General features: G+C 36.9%; 3 protein-coding genes and 2 pseudogenes across 7 annotated transcripts; 3 read left to right on the plus strand and 2 right to left on the minus strand.

Moving 5' to 3' along the window:
* The first annotated feature begins 2,257 nt into the window (after positions 1-2,257).
* Positions 2,258-2,629, plus strand: LOC141823346 (uncharacterized). The gene has a single exon (XM_074710616.1). The coding sequence runs from the start codon at positions 2,258-2,260 to the stop codon at positions 2,627-2,629; it is 372 nt and encodes a 123-aa protein (XP_074566717.1).
* A 34-nt stretch (positions 2,630-2,663) lies between these two features.
* Positions 2,664-5,398, plus strand: LOC141823630 (type I inositol polyphosphate 5-phosphatase 1-like; annotated as a pseudogene).
* A 1,047-nt stretch (positions 5,399-6,445) lies between these two features.
* Positions 6,446-12,952, plus strand: LOC141823345 (uncharacterized). Of its 3 annotated transcripts, none has more exons than XR_012601402.1 (9): positions 6,446-6,508; positions 6,854-6,902; positions 6,986-7,232; positions 7,569-7,721; positions 7,801-7,903; positions 8,015-8,129; positions 10,172-10,217; positions 12,185-12,252; positions 12,693-12,952. XR_012601402.1 is itself a non-coding variant. In XM_074710615.1 (7 exons), the coding sequence occupies exons 2-7, from the start codon at positions 6,855-6,857 to the stop codon at positions 10,208-10,210; spliced, it is 705 nt and encodes a 234-aa protein (XP_074566716.1). In that variant the 5' UTR covers positions 6,446-6,508; position 6,854; the 3' UTR covers positions 10,211-10,404. The 3 variants fall into 3 exon arrangements, 1 of the variants encoding a protein (XP_074566716.1); XR_012601403.1 differs by having other exon boundaries at positions 7,569-7,706; XM_074710615.1 differs by lacking the exons at positions 12,185-12,252; positions 12,693-12,952 and having other exon boundaries at positions 10,172-10,404.
* Positions 12,953-13,959: 1,007 nt separating this feature from the next.
* Positions 13,960-14,924, minus strand: LOC141823631 (ubiquitin C-terminal hydrolase 12-like; annotated as a pseudogene).
* On the minus strand, positions 14,925-17,535 carry LOC141825304 (uncharacterized). 3 transcript variants are annotated; one of them, XM_074712694.1, is made up of 7 exons: positions 17,420-17,535; positions 17,197-17,327; positions 16,870-17,027; positions 16,484-16,769; positions 16,219-16,379; positions 15,989-16,125; positions 14,925-15,059 (listed from the first exon to the last, which is right to left on the minus strand). In XM_074712694.1, the coding sequence occupies exons 1-7, from the start codon at positions 17,420-17,422 to the stop codon at positions 15,024-15,026; spliced, it is 912 nt and encodes a 303-aa protein (XP_074568795.1). In that variant the 5' UTR covers positions 17,423-17,535; the 3' UTR covers positions 14,925-15,023. The 3 variants fall into 3 exon arrangements, with proteins under 3 accessions (XP_074568795.1, XP_074568796.1, XP_074568794.1); XM_074712695.1 differs by lacking the exon at positions 14,925-15,059 and having other exon boundaries at positions 15,795-16,104; XM_074712693.1 differs by lacking the exon at positions 14,925-15,059 and having other exon boundaries at positions 15,795-16,125.
* Between the last annotated feature and the right edge of the window lie 4,038 nt (positions 17,536-21,573).

Genomic DNA, 21,573 nt, shown 5'->3' on the forward strand with positions numbered 1-21,573 from the left:
CCGCTGTCGCCGAGGCGGCAGAGGCAGCCGTCGAAGAGACACTACAAAAAAACCAAAAATAACGACTGATTTAGCGACCGAAATAATATTGGTCGCTAATTTAGCGATCGAATTACGATTTCCATCGCTATTTAACGACTGAATACTAATCGATCGCTAAATAGTGATCGAAACTAAATTCGATCGCTATTTTAGCGACCGAATCACTGATCGGTCACTAATTTAGCGGCCGAATCACTGATCGGTCGCTAATTTTAGCGACCGAAATAATATTGGTCGCTAATTTAGCGACCGAACTTGCGAATCGGTCACTAAAATTTAGGATGGTGCGAAGCTTTTAGTAGGTTCCAGAAGCCGGAAGAAGAGTGTAACTCAACTCAAGTCGGTTGCCTGTAGGATGGTGCGAAGCTTCTAGTAGGTTCCAGAAGCCGGAAGAAGAGTGTAACTCAACTCAAGAAGCTTCTAATATGTTCCAGAAGCCGGAAGAAGAGTGTAACGCTATTTAAACTCACCCCGCGCGCTCCTCTCCTCCCCGTCTTCCACTTCCCCTTTCCCATGACTCGCCGACGACCACGAAGCTCTAGCCAACTCCGCCAGGCGGTCGCCACCGCCGCCACCGTTGCCCAGACCGCTGCCGCTGCCGCTGCCGCCGAGGCGGCAGAGGCAGCCGCTGCCGCCGTCGAAGAGACACTACAAAAATATCAAAAATAACGACTGATTTAGCGACCGAAATAATATTGATCGCTAATTTAGCGACCGAATTACGATTTCCGTCGCTATTTAACGACTGAATACTAATCGATCACTAAATAGTGATCGAAACTAAATTCGATCGCTATTTTAGCGACCGAATCACTGATCGGTCACTAATTTAGCGGCCGAATCACTGATCGGTCGCTAATTTTAGCGACCGAAATAATATTGGTCGCTAATTTAGCGACCGAACTTGCGAATCGGTCACTAAAATTTAGGATGGTGCGAAGCTTTTAGTAGGTTCCAGAAGCCGGAAGAAGAGTGTAACTCAACTCAAGTCGGTTGCCTGTAGGATGGTGCGAAGCTTCTAGTAGGTTCCAGAAGCCGGAAGAAGAGTGTAACTCAACTCAAGTCGGTTGCCTGTAGGATGGTGCGAAGCTTCTAGTAGGTTCTAGAAGCCGGAAGAAGAGTGTAACGCTATTTAAACTCATCCCGTGCTCCTCTCCTCCCTGTCTTCCACTTCCCCTTTCCCATGACTCGCCGGCGACCACGAAGCTCCAGCCAACTCCGCCAGGCGGTCGCCGCCACCGTCGCCCAGACCGCTGCCGCTGCTGCAGCCGTTGCTGCCGAGGCGGCAGAGGCAGCCGCTGCCGCCGTCGAAGAGACACTACAAAAAAACCAAAAATAACAACCAATTTAGCGACCGAAATAATATTGGTCGCTAATTTAGCGACCGAATTACGATTTCCGTCGCTATTTACGATTTCTGTCGCTAAATAGCGATCGAAATAATATTGGTCGCTAATTTAGTGGCCGAACTTGCGAATCGGTCGCTAAACTAGCGATTGAATTGCAATTTCGGTCGCTAATTTAGCGACCGATTCGCAATTCGATCGCTAGATTAAGGCCTGAATTGTGGTTTCGATCGCAAAATTAGCGATCGAACTCGATTTCGGTCGCTAAATATAGCGACCGAAATCGTTTTCGACCGAAATCTCAATTCGGTCGCTAATTTAGCGATCGAAATTGAATTCAGTCGCTAAATGGAGTTACAACGATTTTTTTAACGATTTTTTTTTGGTCGTTAATTGGGTTTAGCGACCGAAATTTCGGTCGTTAATCAAGATTATTTCTGTAGTGAGATATTAGCGGCAGTAAGGGAAGCCTACGCTCCCGCTCCCGCTCCCGCTGCCCCTGTTCCAGCACCGGTGAGGCCAACACACATCCGTTTTCCTGATTCTGACTGATTGATTTCCATGGCTCTTCTTTTTTTACTTTCCAAGATCTGAAATAATTTTCAGGATTCCTCCCAGATCGGAACGCCGGTTCTCACGATCCTCCCGGTCCCGGTATTTGTGACGTGTCCCTGTTCCTTTCCCTGTAACAACCTGAGCATGGTTCTCATTGATTTGAATGTGATTGTATATATATTAACATGTCAAATGATTATAAAATCTGGTCCACTTCTTTTGGCGGGAAACATTTCCTTCTTTTGACGGGAAACATTTCAGAGCGTTTAGTTAAACCATCAGCGCCGCTTCGTCCTCCGCATTGAGATCCCAGCATGAAAGAAGCTGCGCATCACGAGCAACGAGATCAAGGAGAGCAAGAAGAAGAAGGGGGCGGGGAAGCGCTGGTCCCGTCGTTCCCGACGGGCCGGGTGAAGAAGATCGTGAAGCTTGATAATGAGATCCGCAAGCTGAACTCCGAGGCCCTCTTCCTCATCTCCATCTCCGCCGACCTCTTCCTCGACTCCCTCGTCTTCGGTGCCCGATCCGCTGCTCTTCAGAAGAAGCGGCGCACCATAAAGCCCGACCACATCCGCGCGGCAGTTCGCGGCCACCGACCCACCGCCGATTTCCTCCTCGATTGCCTACCCAAGCCGACTCCGCCGCCTCCCAAACCCGCGTCGGGCGCCAAGACCAGATCCGCCTAGGGGAAGCCCCTGCCGTCAGGCACCCGCCGCATCGATGATTTCTTCCGGAAACCCTCGTAGCTTTGAACGCGACCATGGTGCGTCTCGATGAGTCTCTCCGAGGGGTTTTTTTTCCCAGTCATGTAGAAGTGCGTATCCTTGTGAATTGAACGGCCGGGAGTAACTGATAGCTGTTCTCTTTTTGGAATTCAACAGTTTGATGCCTTGCAATGATCTGTGTTTTTTCTGCTATGATCTCTGTAGCTCTTGTTATTGATTAGATCATTAATTTGTTTGATTGATTTGTATCTATGCTATGCTTAATCTTTTTTTTTATGCCTGCCAATTTAACTAAGATAAAATACAGAACTTTGATGAAACTAAATTTGTTCCTTCTATATTTCCATCCAATTAAGCAAGAAATTAAATTTCCCAAAGTGAAAAGTTTTCCCAAGATTATGAGCATTGATACTTGAGAGTTTGCATCCATAACCTAATTGTAAGTTGCTAACATGGTAAGTAGTAAACAAGTTCAAGAACATTGATATTTTTTTTTTGCCATCAACAACTCCATGTTTTTCTACAAACAGATGATGATCTAGAGAGCATCCCATACAAATTGAGGAGATGGAATTCCGAAACCCTTCGGGCACAATATATCAAATACCAAGGAACTCAGGCATGTTTCACTGGTATACGCTGTAAATTAAATCCTTTTAAAAGCACTAGATTAGTCACTGTTGGAGGCAGAGTAGCATTCCATATTCTTGCAACACTAAAATGCTTTTAATTTTTGGATCCTTAGGATCTGTGCTGGAACTTGGAATGTTGGGGGACAAGTTCCACCTGATGACCTTGACATAGCAAAGTGGATAGACATGGAGGAACCTGCTGATATCTATGCACTTGGGTAATCGATCCCTTGATACTCACTTAATTATCAATTTCTTGGGTCTGATATCTATAGTGTTCATGTGAGATTCTTGTTTTGCAGTATCCAGGATATTGTTCCTTTGAATGCCTGCAACATTTTTGGTGCTGAGGATAGTGTGCCAGTCGCAAAATGGGAACATCTGATTCGTAAAACTCTAAATAGTATTCAATCTGCAAAACCCAAGTACAAATGTTACAGTTATCCTCCCTCTCCGTCTAGGTTCAGACCACATGAAGATACTGCCGTCACTGTGGATGGACTATTGTCTGAGACTAACAGTGACATTGATGAAGATGATGACGATGATAATCTTGACAGTTTCGATGATTTAACAGATGCTGTAGATTCTAATTCTGATCATGTTGAACCCATTAGGCCATATGGCACAAAGCAGTTTCAGAGGTTGAATCATTTTACTCAGGTTGATTTTGATGTGAATTCAGTAATGCCATTGATTCAGGAAAAGAAGTTACTGAGGACACTTAGCACAGCAGAGAGGGTTGGATTAGTTTGGCCTGAACAACCACTAGACTTGTTACCACCGAAACACACTTTAAGTTCCTACAGAGCAACAAAGTCTTTCCGAAAATACAGTTCTTTCCGGCCTATTGGTAATGTGCACAAGGATTCATTAGGAAGAGCTTTGGCTCCTGAATTTGATGCCATGTAGAAAGAAGAGATTGGCCTTTGTAAGGATAGTATGTAAACAAATGATCGGAATATACCTTTCCATATGGGTTCGCCGTGCCCTAAGGAAGCACATCCAGAACTTGAAGGTATCTCCAGTTGGTGTAGGTGTCATGGGTTATATCGGAAACAAAGTAAGTTTGTACTTGTATCTAGTGAGTTCATATTATTTGGCATGCTACTTATTTGATAACTTAAACTTTGCTTCAGGGTTCAATATCAGTTAGCATGTCTATATACCAAACTCGATTTTGCTTCACATGTTGTCATCTCTCTTCCGGAGAAAAAAGTGGGGATGAACTTCGTAGGAACACAGACGTGCAAGAAATTCACAGGAAAACACAATTTAGTACCGTTGCTCGGCATTGTGCCGGAGTGCCCAAAATAATCCATGATCATAAGTGAGTTTAAAGAATTTAAGGTTTATCAAGTAGCTAGATTGTCGTTTGTTTTAGAACCGAGATTCTCATTGCTACCTTTCGATCTTTACAGAAGAATTTTTTGGCTAGGAGATCTAAACTACTGCATCGATTTATCATTTGAAGAAACACATGAATTCATTTCGCTCAAAAATTGGAGTATGTTGCTAGACAGGGACCAGGTTTCCAACTCTCTAACTTTGTGGCAGTACTCGATGTGATTCTATTACGTACCTAGTTTTGTTGATTGAAAACACTATATATCTAGCTACAATCTTAGATATTTGTGTGAACAAATTCGATCCTGGAGCTTCATGAAACTAGAGATTTTTGACAAGAACTTCAAAATTATTTCTGTGGCAGCTAATTCGAGAGCTAAAAAAAGGGCGTGCTTTCGATGGGTGGTCAGAGGGTGTCATAAGCTTTCCGCCATCCTACAAGTATGAATTCGACACGACAAGCTATGTGCAGGATGATAACAAGGGTGGGAGGAGAACTCCTGCATGGTATGAACTTGTTTCATCCATGCATTTTCTCTTAATTACAAACAACTAACTGTTTATGACAAATTTATTCTGAATCACAATTAATTGTTTTTGTTTCTTACGCAGGTGCGATCGCATATTATGGTTAGGAAAGGGTGTAAAACTCTTAAACTACAAAAGAGCTGAGTTGAAGCTTTCCGATCACTGCTATAATCTGTTCTTTACACAACATGAGCTCCAACTTTTTATTTTCTATCATCTGTAAATTGGATTTCCATTTATGTCACTGCATGACACTAAGATCTGCATGTTTCTACTAAGCATGTTTATGGTTATATTGGTAGATGTTAGATGAACAAATATATCTTGCACTGGATAATCATGTCGGATTGACAGGTATGGAAATTTAGATGAAGACAATCCGACTGAGCAAAAGTTTTTATGCAACAATACCAACAGAATGGATTGTTCTATTTGATGAACACCACCTATATTTTGAACATACGTGTTTTACAACATAATTATTTGTGTTTATACAGTGCAGATCTAAATTCGGAGCAAGATTTTTGAGAGGATGTTCAGTGCTATACATGCAAGACATCTTGGCAGCAAAAACGAACTGTTCAAAATAGACTTAAGACAGATTGCAAATAGTTAAGGAGTTGAATATTCTTGTTGTAATTATTTCAAAGGAAAAGAATATACTTTTGATGGCTAGTCTTTGGATTGAGCTTATTCAATGTGTCTGCACTAGAATATTGTCGTTTAAGATTTTCAAAGTGTGATTAAGACTATGATTCAAAGATGCCTTTTGTTCCACAAATGAAGAATACTTTTTTTTATATATATATAATTTAAATGTTCGGGTTTCGCCTGATTTTTTTTAATTACAAATTTGAAGTAAATTTTATATATATTCAGAGGTTGATTTTTAGAATATTTGTCACTAATTTGAATTAATTTTATTATCTTATTTCATTTAAATGGTGTCATTATAAGGCAATTACGGAAAATTTAAGGGTGGTTCGTAGATGGATTCAAAATACTCAGAGGTTGATTTTTTGATAAAATTTTAAATCTTGTCCGAGTTTCAAAATACTCAATAATTGAATTATTATCTATAATAATTAATTTTTAATATATTTTGTGCATGTGTTTTTGAACCTTGTCAGATTAAGTTAGATATTTCGTATTTTAAGCTATTTTTAAAATTTTGTTAAATGTTGGATATTTAGAATTTGAAATTTGTTTAAAAAATTATCGTATTTACTTTTTCACCCTCTCTTTTATTGTTTTCTTCCTTGTCCCCGGATTCCCTTCCGCATCAGTTGCTGCGCCCGCCGCCGCTTCTGCCGCCTAACGCCGACGCACGCCGGTCAGTACCCTTCTCCTCCTCCTCTAACCTCTCTTCTTTCTCCGCGGTCTTGTTACTCTCCCTCTGATTTCCATCGCACTCCTCTCATCCTCTCCTTTCCTCCTTTATCTCCCTCGGTCCCTCTTCTCTCCCACGATGTCCGTTATGCCGCCGTGCTGGAGTCGTCTCCGTGCCGGTCGGCGGGCGGGACGGCCGACCGTCACGGCTCGACAGTGGAGACCATCACAAGCATCTTATCTATCATTCACTCTCATTCGCCTTTATTCAGATAGTTTCTATGGTTTAATGGTAGAAAGACAAAACGGAACATTCGTTGGCTTCTAAACTGGCATTGATCTACTACAGGATGACAACATCCAATGAGGAGTACTCGCAAATTGGTGTATCTCAAGAGGTATGTGATATTCCTTCGTTTCTAGTTGTTTCTTCCCTTCTAACAAAGCTGTAGCAATTTGAAACTAAATTGTTTTGCTACAGGAAAAAGACAAGCTGGTAGGAGAAGTAATCCGTTATGTGCTTTTCAAGACCCACCAAAGTTCTGGATGCCCTATAAAGAGGGAAGAGCTGACTCAATTGATAACTAGAAACTACCACCAGCGTTCACTCCCAGCTCTTGTCATAAACGAAGCCAGAGAACAAATCTCAAGCATTTTCGGGTACGAGATGAAAGAATTACAACGTTCTCGCCCTTCCTCAAATAAACAGGGTCGTGCTTCTCAGCAAAGTATGTCATCTCTCCTGTGCCTTAATGTTTTTTCATATTTATTTTGTGCATTTCTGCTTTTAAAATGTCCAACGATGCTACTAAATTAGTTCCATGTGGATTTTTGATATTTTCTATCAAGAATTTCTGCAATGGGATATTGTCTTCCACCTAAAAAGTTACTCCAGACAAGATAACTTGATAGCACCCCGACAATTATGGTAAACAAGAATTTTGCATAAGATGGAGAAAATAAACGATGGAAATTTTTTATGTGAAGGATTCATATGTTTAACTCTAATTTTGCATCGGACTTTGTTGTATTTTTTTATGGTCTAACATGAGCAGTGCATGTAGGTGCCTTCGAGTCAAAATCATACATTCTTGTGAGCCAGCTACCTCCTGATATTTATAGTGAATTTGTTGAGGATAAAGAGTCTTCGCATCTGTCTGGTTTCGCTTTTGTTGTTATCAGCATTATACATCTGTCAGGAGGTAAACTTTCTGAAGGTAATTTATTTTATTTTGTCAACAATGTAGCCTTCTCTATATTTTGTTGCCTAATTTTTTTTCTAAATAATGGTAATAGAAAACCTTTGGCATCACTTGGGAAGATTGGGTTTAAATGAAAATGACCAAAACAACGTGCTTGGTAACACTAAGCAAGCACTTGAAACGCTTATACAGAAAAGGTGAGTACCTTAAAATATTAAACCATCCATCATAGTTGTTCACTATATGTTGAACTACCTTACTATTTCAAAAAAAAGTTCTTAGATTTCTGTACTTGTTTCTTTTGTTAGGTACCTGCAAAAGGAGAAAGTTAATGGTCCTGAAGGCAATACTGTGATGTTTGAGCTTGCAGAAAGAGCTTTAGATGAATCCATTATTGAGAAACTTAAAGACTACATTAGCCAGGTGCGCAATTTAGAAAGGTTAACCATAATAAGTTTGTAATGGATAACTAGGAGTAGGAGCAACTATTTTTCTATGGTTAATAGCAATTAGTTGAATGGAAAACTTCATATGAAATATGCTTCCTGACATGGACATGTGATTTAGTGCAAACTAGATACACGTGAAATGTTGATCCTTATGTATGCTCTTTTTGAATGTGAGTCAATGCATTAAGTTTCACCATGAATTCCTACGAAGAATGTTGGGTGCTAATCGCTTGTTTGCAGTTTAACCAATCGAACAACTTAGTCTGATTTGGTTTTGAAATTACCGATCGCCAGCCTTAAACACCTTCTTGGGCTTTAGAGTTCAAAACAAGAACATTTATACAATATTTTGGAACTTTGAGAAAATGAGAGCTTCCAAATTTTGTAAAATGTAAATTAGTGAAAGTCTTTTTTGTCAACTTTTTTGTTTCAAGATAATAGGGCTTGCTGAGTTTGCTTGCCACAAGAATTTACTATTCAGTGGAACAATCAGAGTCACTATGCTGATGTTTTTCATCGGTCTCTCTTGAATTTTGGTAGTTTAACCAACACTTTAACAACAAATTTTAAAGGTTCTTATGCCATTATTAGCATTATTCACTTCACCACTCTCTAATTCATTCAAGTAATTAAATATTATTTCCCTCATTTTGAGCTTAATTGTGATAAATTTTCAATTTACAGTGATGTTTAGAGGTACCTTTATATTTTAGTTCGAAGTAAGTGTGGATTATATCTAGTGGAATATGTGGTCTTTAGTTGGCTCGGATTTGATTTAATTCTAGTTGAATTTGAATTTGGTGAACTGGATTGGTTTTGAATTGATCCCAGGAGATAAAATGTTGATTAGTTCTAATCTGGTTGCTAGGATTTGATCAACCCCTAGATTACTCTATATTTATAAAATCTACCTCCTTTTTTTTTTTTTAATTGTGATGAAGTGTGCATAATATAAAACAATGTGTTTATCAACAATGGATCGCCCAAACCGCAAAAGTTGTTGATGGAGAATTGTGAATAATGTACCTTCGCAAGCAAGGTTTACGATGGATAGAATAAACATGAAGCAGCTTGACTTTCAAGGTTTCACTTGGGACAACACAGTGCGCACACACTGAAACAACTTAGCACAGATATGCACATGAAAGGAGTACGAGGCACTCATTTATCTCCCTTCTTGCAAAACATTCTCCTCTTTTCACTTTAGATTGTTTTTTTCCTTCTAATCTCTTCTAGTCTTCTTCCTGTTTTGATCCTTTTTGGAGGTTTTGGCATGTGACTGGAAACTACAAATTGATTCCTTGCCAACAAGCAATACCTCTTAAGAATCAAAGGGTTTCTCTCGGTTAAACTATAGACAAAAGTTGTTTAACTTTGATTTTTTTTCCCGGCTTTAGCATATATTCTTTTTAATCTATAAATTTTGCTCTTCGTTATGGATCAGGTACAATTTTTTGGATGAAATCAAATTGGCAAAGGCCGATACTGATCCAACTTACCTAAAACGATCAGAATTGGTCAGTCGAAAACTATGACATGAATGCAGTAATATAAATATCAGCATCTGATTGTTTCTTCATAATTGCTCTCCCATATGCTTTTTGGCATTCAAAGTTAGTCAATTCCTACTGTGTTCAACAAAACAAAATCTATAGAATCAGCAATCAACTAGGTACACTCCTAAGAGCAGCATGCATCTATTGTGTACTATATTTCTTAAGTTCATGAATAGATCTATCAAATTCTGTTTTAGTTGTTATTTAAATTTTTTTTTTGGAAAGTGACAATCTAGCGATAACCAACATTTTTTTAAAGTCATACATTGTTTCTTATATAGAAACAACAATGGCCTTTCTCAGTAACGTTTAAGAAACTTCCCTAGACAATTGGTTATCATGCAGTGTTATTTTTTATATGAAGCTTCAAGTAGCATGATAATTTGCGAATCCAAATATGGATATGGTTCTCTGTTTATTTCACTTTAACCTCATTTTCTGAAGGATGTTGCCGGTGCAGGTTGTTAACAATGATGCAGACACCGAGTCTCAGGCCTGAATCATAGGTACAGAATTTTGTGCAAAGCTGTGATTTACCTTTGCCGTTTAGCTACTACATCTCAAGTACTTTGCAGTTCGAAAGTTCAAAAATGTCATCTGCTGAGCATTTTGTTAACGTCGCAGCAGCATCTCTAGATTGTACAACATGAAAATACCGGCCATTTTGTTAATGTGGCAGCAGCATTTGGAATGGGAAACCATTCGCCTTTTGCATTTCCACCAATTTCAACTGCGAAAAGAAATGCCGCAAATTTATCCCTACTTGAATCTTCTGTTAAAATTAGCCCTCAGTGTCAATTCGGATTGAGCTGGACTTGAGTTGGACTCGAGTTGGACTCAAGTCAGCTCAGATTGTGTGAGACTCGAGTTGGACTCAAGTCACACAAGCCAAATTCGAATTTGATTAAATGGTTATCATGCATGAGATGCATGATTATTAAAAGCTGCATGATCTTTCTTAAAAGAAGAGAAAGATTAGCATGCATGAGATGCATGATCTTTATTGAAAAGAGAAAAGATCTTCTTGCATGAGATGCATGGGAATTAATAAAGTATTAATTTCGTGGATCACAAAATGACAAGAAAAACCCTTCATCCTTTACCCTTATGGTGGGATATAAAAAGGGATGAAAGGCTCTTGATGAAGGGGTTGTTGGTTGCTTTTGCTCTCCTTCCTCTTCTTCTCTTCCACCTTTGGCCGAAACCTCTCTTGTGGCTAGCACCACAGTTTGGTTCTTCTCCATCTCAGTATTCGTGTGGATACCGTGGAGGCGCGAACACACTGATCGTGCTGAGATCCGACGACCTTGAAGGCAAGAGTTGCTGTCGGGATTGCGAAGGGCACGCATCGAAGGTAAACTCGATTCTAGTAGGTAGAATCGTCAAACGAGTATGTTTTTTTCACATGGATCTTCTGGAGGGATCCTGTTTTTCCGCTGCGTTATATGCGGTTTAATCGGTTTTTCGCGCATATAGATCCCTACATCTTCTGTAATTCTAATAACTCTTCGAATGATTAATCGAATGAGATTGCTGGGTTGGAGAAAATTAATTTATACTTAAATGTGAAAACGCTTTGCAAAATATAAATTTGCAAAGTATAATAAAACCACCAGTTTTCAAGGGTGGTTATTTATACTGATGATACTTATAAAAATATCAGATCGACAAGGCGGTTTGACTTGTTGACCTAGATCAGTTCAATCGACCAGGTTAATATTAACATGTGATTTTTATCAATTGATGCACGCCTTCCCTTTCCGTGCGATGGATAGCGGAAGAGGTACCCTGAACTCAGTGTCAAAGTTTCATCCTCGCTTTCTGTGTCTGTTTTCCTGGCACAAATTCCTCTGCTGCAGCGGCTCCCTACCCTTTCTCTGCTCAAGATCGCACAATCTGTCCAGGTGAAGCGATGTGGTGGGTGCTCCTTGCTTCTTCCGATATCTCAATAGTGACAATCTGTATGCTTCATTGATGTTCCCTCTTTCGGTTCTCTGATTAAAGTTTGTACGCCGGGATTCTGATTTTGAGGAGTTTTTAGGTTTTCTAAGTTCACTTATTAAGAAAATATTTTTTCCATCAAGCGAATGTTTGAGAATTTAAAGTTGCGGTGAAAATTGGAGTGGGATAGCCGTCCAGACACGGGATTGCTGTACGGAAATTTCTCGTGTGTTACTTATAATGCAGGATTTTTATTCTTAGAGTAGCTCATGCAATCCGGACAAGCGGAAAAAAAATCTGCGCCAACTTGAAAAGGGTTTGAGAGAAGTACAATATTATGGGTGTAGTGTTTGTATTTTTTTTTATGCTTCTGCAATGAGATTTTATTGGACTGTTCCAAAAATTCTTGAGAAGTAGTGATTTTTCCCAAGGGCATCTAGATTGGGACATCTGCAAAAGTATGCTTCTTATGTAAAATATGAGACTTATAATCCTTTACGATATCTAACTATTTTTTTCTCATTGATTTTAGAGAATGGTGAGTATGTTGTTCGCAAAGGGAAAACTGGAGAGCTTATTTACTTCATCTTAGAGGCCCAGGTATGGACATAATAAAAGCATTAACCTAAGTTCCATATAATATGTTTTGCTGAAGTTAATGATATAGGATTTCTTTCTTTTTTTTTTCCGTGTTACTTAAGGTAAATTTTATATTTGTTTGTTGATCATTTCATTCATAATAAATATAAATTACTTTTTATTTCTTACAATATTTAAGGGTATTCGTAGTGTATCTACAGATTATCCATTTTTGAGAAAGTTATAATTTAATATATTATAATAAGTGGATTGCAGTCCTTGCTACATAAATTGTGGATTCTTATCTTTCGGATAACTATCTTGTCATAATTATCTCTGTTGCTTTACTCATTCTCTGAAATGAATTTTATTTCTTTATGTTTTATTTTTACAAAAAAATTATCAGAAGAGATGATTGTAAATATAATATATTATCGAGTTAGTGTTTTTCATGTTTTTAGGCTGAAATTTCTGGACCTGCAGATGATGAAGAAGGAAATTATCCTACTGTCTCATTAAAAAAATTTGACAACTTTGGCCACGGTATGGATCTTTCTTATTTAGTACTTCATTTAAGTATTGTAGAATCCTGGATAAAACATTATAGTAAAGTAGTGTGGGATACTTTAGCCTTAGTTACTAGTCATATTTTCATTTTTAAAGAAACAGATTCTACTTTCTAATGCACGACGCAAGGCTATTATATCTTGCACTGGAAGTTTCTGAAGTTCTAAATTACCCAAAAATTTAAATCTTATAAATTTATCAATAGTTTCGATTAAAATTTATTGATAGACCTAGAAAGTTCTAATCAAATTTATTTTAAGTGCTATAGATTTCTGAAGTGTTCTGGATTCTATATATATGCTTAGAGCTATCAGATCCAAGCCATTAACAATAGTGATCAAAAGATTTTTAAATTTTTAAACTTTAAGGTAATTTACATATACATATAATTTATCGTAAGGGTGTTAAAACCAAGCATGAATTTAATAAATACCTTCAATGTACTATCCTTGTCTATTATATGTTAATTTTTAAAAAATTTAAATCTCTTAGGTTCATCAATTTTGATCAAAACACACTAATAAAGCTAAAGAGCTTTGATCATACACATTTCAAGTGTTATATATTTCTCATGTTCCTTGAAGTCTATATCTATCTCGAGCTATCAAGTTGAAATCATTATTAGTATTGATCGGAAAGATTTAAAATTTTTAAATTTAAAGTAATTAACACATCACATAATTTACAATAGAGATAACGAGATATAGAAATCGTAAATACATTCAATACATTATATATTTTCATTGTATGTTAATTTTTTAAAAATCTACATCATATAGGTTCATCAATAAATATCAATTTAAATAGTTATAATTGGTTCCATTTCAACTCTTTTAGACCCTGAAATCTGTATACATGTCCTCCTTTTACTGTTTGAAGGTTTTTCAAATTGTGATAATTTTTTTTAAAAAAACTTTCACAACTATGCGATCCGGATCTTGTTAATTATAACTGCTAAAATTAAATTAGATATTGGACCGATAATTAGTTGGAACGGCTGGAAGATTCAGTTGCCGAATTGAGCAGTCAAAGTCAAAGTAAGAAAAGTCAACCAAAGAGTATCATTGGATTTGATCACCTCGATCGCCGATGAATTGACAGGTGAAAGAAAAACAGGACACGGACAAAGAACCAACAGACAAATATCTCGTTGGTTTTTGATCAAGCAACGGTGTCTACTCCAAGAACCACAATGGATGCTTCAACGATGCATGTCTCGTTGTGAAGAAATCCTCTCGATGGATCTTGTACATCGTTCCACCTTAAGAACTCGGGCCATCCCCAACTGGCACTCTCTGCCGAGTACAAACGTTTCACTAAAAAAATAAATAAGAAAGCACGATCATGATGATTGCTTGATCGAGGTGTAGCGTAGGCATGAAGCGCAATCAAATTAATGTCAAAACCTGTACGCTTCCGGTGCTTGCCATTATCTAGATCCAACAAGCAAAGGCTATACTCCACATAGACACTTGTCTTGGAAGCAAGATTAGCAGATTTGTCCATGTCCAAGAACACAGCAAGGAAGTCTTTGTATGTACTTACGTTTGGATAGAGCGAGATACGCCTAGATATGTCGAAAATCAAACGGAACGAATAAATGTTACGTCTTAAATCTTATATGCTCAAAGTTTATTTAAACAATGATCCAATTAGGAACATGTAATGGAATACCAGTTGTAGCCGCCTGTAGCAAAGGCTTCAGAAATTAGTTCGTCCATCGAATTGGAAACATCCTTAATTACCCAAGTATATATATTTGAGGAGTTAGGTCTTTCTTTAGGGACAAGCATTCATGGATTAATCCTTCTCTGTCTAATTTGCAAGCAAAAGCCTCCACGACTTCAGTTCCAAAGATGCAACAATCGTTGACAAGCAGTCCAGATTTTGAACTGTTGATCTTGTTTAATGCAGTCTTACAACAAAATCCATAATGGGATGTGCTATGGAAATAGTCTTCGCCTACATAAACAATGAATATGACATGATAAATAACTCAACAAGTAGTCCAGGAAAAGAAATATTTATCCTTCCTTCATGAAATATATTAGTATATGTTGCAAAATAACAAGTAACTCTGTATTAAATGTACTGATAATTACCATCCTTTTGTATGTGCTCCGCATGTAGTTGATCATATATGAAGAGCTTGTAGCTAGATTGCTTTGATCACTGAATTTTTTGGTGTTGCATCATCATCTGACAGGTAAAGACATACATATTTCTCACCATCTTCTAAAACTGATTCCAGTCACAACTTCCTGCAATTAACACTTCTTCTCTTAACTATATATCTTTCATAAAGCATTTTCCTACGCAATGTCTTTTGAAGATCTTAAATGTTATCCAAACGAACGGAGAAATTTCATTTGTATTGAATAAAAGCCTGGTGTAGCGTTTGTCTGGTAGAACACTACTCAAAAACTTGTGTATTACCAAAGCTTGGTTTTCACTTGTTAAAGAACATGTTATTTACCAAGTAAAACCACAAGCTGTGAAACTCAAGTGTTCCTAATTAAGTCCAAGATTATGTTTTGGGAAGAAACAAAAGATCTTGATTCAATTAAGTTAAATTTGACTGAATTAAGTCATTAAGTGTTTAATTAAATTATCTTGGGAATTGATAGATTAAATTGCCTAGAAAAATTGCTTTGTCTTCTGTGCCATAATTAATGAGCTTGGGCCAGTTTGATCTTTCGAATTCCCATGTGCCTGTGACAGGTTGAGTCAGGTTAGGCGCAACAGGCTAGAAATGTTGTCAACTAAGTCCACACAAAGCCAATCTAGATTCACCCATTTTGACTTAAATACTTACAATTCTATATAATTATATGCTATAATTTTTTATATTCATATACTACATTTTTTTTAGGTTTTAAATTTATATACTATCACAATTCCACATATAATTTCTACATTCAAAACACTTCATAAAATCATCAATTTTAAATACGTGTAACAATGATACATAATCGTCAGCCTGTATATGATCTACATTCAATAAATTAATATATTGGGAATTCTAATTAATTTTAACAAAAAACTGTGATGTAAGATCTACATTCAATATCAAATTAAGGTTGCTATTCAGACATGCTCGATAAAATGGACTTGCAAAGAAGGAACAAACAAAATCTTAGGACAAGTCGCAACGAGTTCTTTTGGTTCTTGTTAAAGCAATGGTGTTTACTCCAAGAACCACGACAGTTGCTTCAACGATGCATATATCGTTGCGAAGAAATCCTCTAGATGGATCTTGTACTTCTTTCCAGCTTAAGAACTTGGGGTATCCCCAAGTGAAGCTCCCTGATGAGAACAAATTTTTAGCTACAAAATAAATAAGAAAATTAAACACAATCAGATAATTGCTTGATCGAGGTGTAGCGTAGGCAGGAAGTGCAATCAAATTAATGTCAAAACCTGTAAGCTTCCGGTGCTTGGCATTATCTAGATCCAACAAGGAAAGGCTATACTCCACATACACACTTGTCTTGGAAGCAAGACTAGCAGCATTGTGCATGGTCAAGAAAACACCAAGGGCGTCTTTGCATGTGGCTAAGTTTGGATACAGCCAGATACGCCTAGACACGGCGAAAATCAAATCAAACGAAACGAATAATTATATCTTAAATCTTATATGCTCAAAGCTATATATGATTCAATTAAAGAACAAGTAATGGAATACCAGTTGTAGCCGCCTGCAGCAAAAGCTTCAGATTTCAGTATCATGTTCGATTTGGAAACATCCTTGAATACCCAAGTATATATTCGAGGAGTTAAATCTTTGTTTAAGGACAAGGATTCATGGATTCCTTCTTTGTCTGATTTGGATATTGCAAAAGCATGCAAGACTTGAGCTCCAAAGACACAACGATCATTGACAAGTAGACCAGATTTTGAACTGTGGAACTTGTTCAATGCAACCTTAAAACAACATCCATCAAGGGATTTGCTATGGAAATAGTCTTCTCCTACATAAAACAATGAAGATATATAACATGATAAATAATTCCACCAACAAGTCCAGGTAATTATGATCAAATTATTCTGGAACTTAAAATGTGTTGTCACCTTCCTTCTGTATGTCCTCCCCGTGAAGTTGATCATATATGAAGAGTTTATAGATTGCTTTGATCTCTGAGTCTTTTGAAGCTGCATCATCATTTGAGAGGCAAAGACGAACATATTTCTCACCATCTTTTTCTAAAACTAATCCCAGTCGCAACTTCCTGCAGTTAATAGTTCTTCTCTTAGCTATATATCTTTCATAAAGCTTTTTCTTATGCCAAATCTTTCAAAGATCTTAAATCTGATTTGTTGAAGAACATGTGATTTGTTTTAGAAGAACATCATGTCAATACGCGCACACGCACACAAAATAAATAAAATCAGAATTACCAGTTAAAACCACAGGCTGTGAAACTCCTCGAGTAATACGTATCAGCACCTCGATTTACAATGGTTGAGAAACCATCAATCGTCCACCAAAATGGAGATGATCTCCCGCCTGCCTTCTTCTCTTCACCTTCCTGTGAATCGATAACTTTTTTATGAAATGGATGCCAAAAGCAAAATCCTAACATTCTTAATTATACCGTGATAAATTTTAGGTATAGTATACCATGAAATTGCTAAAGTTGCCAAGCTCTCAAAATGATTGTGAAAAGCTCCATGAAGGTTTTGTAAAGGAGAACGGGGCAGTAGAACAATCACAAGAGAAGAGTCGGCGGGGAGGAAGAGGAGTCGGCGGATGTGAAACAGAAAAACAACCTAAGGGTTATATAAGCTGATAAACCCTAAATTTTATTTTTTTTTATCGCTTTTAAATATTTAATACATTAAATCACTTAACGATATACCTTTTAAATTTTTAATAAAAGTCTCTAGCAAAGATATGCATCAATGATAGGAAATGAATCTCCCCTTTTATGGAAGCCAATAGGCCTGAGTATTAGAATTAATTAAAAATCTATTAAACTGAATTTTTTTAAACCAACTAAATCAATCGAATTTTTCAATGAAAATTAAACAAATCGAATCAAAATTTTATCAATTAATTTAATTTTTAATCAAATTAACTGAACAAACTGAATTTTTTAAATACAACAAAAATTTTACTAATTAATTAAGAATTTCTAATTTTATAAAGAATAGTCCGGTGCACGAAACTCCCACCATACGGGATCCGAGGAAAGGATCTGTTGTACGCAACTTTACCTTGCATTTAGCAAAAGGCTGTTTCCAGAATTTGAATGCGTGACCTCTAGGTCACATGGCAACAACCTTATCGTTACGCCAAGACTCCCCTTCTTCTAAATTTATTTATTTAAAAATTTAAAAATTATTTTTCAAATTTGATTAATTCGATTTATTCGGTTTAACCGAATAAAAATCTTTAAAATCAAAACTGAACCAAATTAACCAAATTAATCAATTTTTTTTATAAAAATAATCAAACTTCTGAAATAATCAAATCGAATTTTTTAATTCAACCGGTTCGATCAATTTATTTAATTTAATCAAATTTTTACTAACCCTAGAAGCCAACACCCTCAATGTCCTTTTCTTACGTGTATTTTTGTACGGTTAGCATTGCTCTAATAGATTATTTTCTTGCAGTTATATAAGTGAATCTTTTTGATTCATTCAGTATATATAATCCTTCGCAATAGAAGATAAATCATCATGACTGCGACAATTTTATTTTATTTTTCATTTATTATTCCAACAAACTTTTCTTTGTTTCGTTAGCTCTCGTTATAGTGGTATATTATTTGCTAATATTATATTCGGCACTAAGATTATGTTGTGAATCTATGATTATAAAGCATAATTGGATATATTATCCGTACAAGCTTGCTCACATAGTTAGTACAAGGTAGTTGATTATAACGAGACCTTGGGTTCGAATTCTCCCCTGTGCTAGCCATGATGAAAAGAAGGCCAAAATGATTGTCCATGATTTACCCCCTCTAGACACTTATGGGGCCGAGATCAGGGGGCCGCTAAGGTGGCGGATCTACCTTTTGATTATAATAATTGGAAATATTAAGGATCGATAGCATACATATTTTAAGGCACCTTTGGTATTTTGAATCATGTGATGATCCATTGCATTTATTAATTTGTGGTTGTTTTTAAGACATACCTTAAACATGGACATGAAAAGAGAAATATTTATAAAGATAAGTCGCAATAAATTCTTATAAAGATATCTTCCTTAGAGTTTTCAATGATTTTTTTTATAATTTCAAATACATAAAAATTTATTATTCTCTTTATAATTAAAAAAACCTCCATATAAATTTCAAATCTCATTAGTATTTAATAATCACTCACACCACCAATATGATATTAATTTAGAAAGAAAAATAACTTTGAATTTTCACTATTACTTTTAAATTAAAATTTTCAAATCTCATGTCCACGGTGATTCAAATTTTTATACAACTTTTTAATTTCGTAAATCATTCTAAAAATCTTGCATGACGGGATCCTTTCTTCGAACCTCGCATGGCGGGAGCTTCGTGCATGGCGAGAGATACCCTGATAGAGTAGTTTGCATTTACACGGTAATTATGTGAGCCTTAATTGTAGAGTAGATCTCGCAATGCTTTAGTGATCAGAAGTTTTCACCAATTAGATATACCATTTTATTTGACATTAATTCTTGCATTCATATAATTGAATCTCTTAGATTCAAACTATCTAATCCTTCGTAATGGATTCATCTGAAGAGGTTAAGATTAGGAGATCAAGACTTTAAGTTAGTTAATTATGAGAGCTTTAAGTGATTGTGTGTTATAATCTTATTTTATAATTTAAACATGTAAATTGTAATAATGTGGCGATTCTTTAAGTAGTAGATACGTTATTTAGGATTTAATTGATGAAGAATTTTTAATTTGTAGACCCACTCAAGCCTCAAATTGTTACAGTCTTAAAAATGCTTATAAATCATCGGATGAGGAATTACCTAGTAATGCATGATCTATTAGACGACTAAGTAGTTGACTGTCCAAAAGAGTCAACAAGTCCTATGATCATGTATTTTAACTTGATGATTACACAATACTTTATAAGGGTATATTATCACAGAGCAAAATAAAGAATCATGAAGCTCTAAAAATATCGTACGTGGGTTCCAAAGGACGGATGAAGAACGGAAAAAAATCAACGATGGAAAACTTTCCTTCGGGGAAAGGAAGAGAAAGGTGAAGGGAAAAAAATAAAAGAAGGAAACAATACAGGAGATGGAAAAGGAATCCTTCCGGTTCGATACTCTCTAAAATACCCTGCTCCACCAAACTGCATCTCGATGAAGAAAAGGGAATAAATCCATGGCTGCCAGCTTCTCGTAATCCATGGCTGTCTCACCAGAAGCAACAGTAGTTTCCTTCGCCTTCACAGTGGCTTGCTTCGCATACTCCACAACAGTCTCCCTTGCAGTAGTGTCCTTGGCCACCTGCAGCCCCTGCTGTCTCTTCTCCAGAGATCTTGTTCCTTGGCTGCTGAAATTGCGCCTCTTTTTTCTCTTGTTAGATTTCATCAATCCCTTTTCTTCCACCCGCGATTGTCGTTGCAAACTCCAATCTTTGAATGATTTTTTGTACTTTTCTTCTTGTTCGGATTTCGTTCCATGCCTGCACCTGTAGTTCAGTGAACCCTAGATTTTTTTTTTCTCCACCAGCGATCTTCTTCCTCCGCTTCTGAAATCGCGCCTCTTTTTTCTCTTTTTGGATTTCATCACTCCCTTTTCGCACTTCTGAAACCGCTTCTGAAATCTTCGTTGTCGTCCGCGCGTTGAGGAAGCAAGGAGCAAGCCGAAGCCCTACTACTGTTCTTCTTTCTCGCAGCCGTGAAGGACGTAGGTGGCGGCGAAGTCATGGCGGAGGAGGGATGGCGGAGGAGCGGAAGAGAGCAGGAGGGAGGCTGCGCGATTGGAGAGAAAGAGAGGAGAGAAATGTAATTTTATTTTCCATCCGGGCTTTCCGTCCAATTTTGAAGGGCTCAAAAAGAGAAAAATGATCCACGGATGGATTATATTTTTTTCATACAAAGAAAAACTTTCCTCAATTTTCTTTTTCGCACCTCCAAGCAAACTGGACCTAAAGTCGTGAAACTCCCCGAGTAATGCGTCTCAGAATATTGATTTGCAAATGTTGAGAAACCATCGATCATCCACCTAAATGGATCTGTTCTCTCGCCTGCCTTCTTCTTTCCACCGTCCTTTGGGCTGATAACATACATGGGTGAAACCATAACTTCCCAGTGCTTGTAATTCTTTCAGTCTTTTTTTTAAAAAATTGGATACCAAAAGCCTTTCTTCTTATATATTCAGCTAAATTCTATCATTCTTTAATTAAGTTGGACCTCTAAACTTCTTCCCTAAGTCCAAGATTATGTTTTGGGAAGAAACAAAAGTTTTTGATTCAATTAAGTTAAATTTGATTGAATAAAGTCATTTAGTGGTTAATTAAATTGTGTTGGAAATATTGATAAATTAAATTATCTAAAAAAATTGCATCGTCTTCTATTTCATTAATGAGCTTTCGCCAGTTCAATTCGGTCTTTCAATCGCCATGTGCTTTTGACAGGTTGGGTCAGGTTAGGCTCCACACACTAAAAACAGGTCTACTAAGGCCAAACCAAGCCCAAATCTGGCCATTTTGACACTTCAGTCATATGCTAGGATTCTAAATAAATTATATGCTATAATTTTATTTAGCATTCTTGCGTTTTTATAAGTGAATCACTTAGATTTAACATATCTAA

Source organism: Curcuma longa, chromosome 3 (assembly GCF_044706935.1).
Source record: "Curcuma longa cultivar G26 ecotype Majalengka, Jawa Barat chromosome 3, ITB_CL_G26_1.1, whole genome shotgun sequence".
NCBI lineage: Eukaryota > Viridiplantae > Streptophyta > Magnoliopsida > Zingiberales > Zingiberaceae > Curcuma > Curcuma longa.

Excerpts from the sequence above, each read along its gene's own strand:
- LOC141825304 (XM_074712693.1), bottom strand. Across the intron at positions 16,380-16,483 it reads GCTGCAGGCGGCTACAACTG|GCGTATCTGGCTGTATCCAA; the intron begins GTATTCCATTAC and ends CGCCGTGTCTAG. Across the intron at positions 16,126-16,218 it reads CAAGCACCGGAAGCTTACAG|CTAAAAATTTGTTCTCATCA; the intron begins GTTTTGACATTA and ends TTTATTTTGTAG.
- LOC141823345 (XM_074710615.1), top strand. The coding sequence starts at position 6,855 with ATGACAACATCCAATGAGGAGTACTCGCAAATTGGTGTATCTCAAGAG. Across the intron at positions 6,903-6,985 it reads AAATTGGTGTATCTCAAGAG|GAAAAAGACAAGCTGGTAGG; the intron begins GTATGTGATATT and ends GTTTTGCTACAG. Across the intron at positions 7,904-8,014 it reads GAAACGCTTATACAGAAAAG|GTACCTGCAAAAGGAGAAAG; the intron begins GTGAGTACCTTA and ends TTCTTTTGTTAG.
- LOC141823346 (XM_074710616.1), top strand. The coding sequence starts at position 2,258 with ATGAAAGAAGCTGCGCATCACGAGCAACGAGATCAAGGAGAGCAAGAA.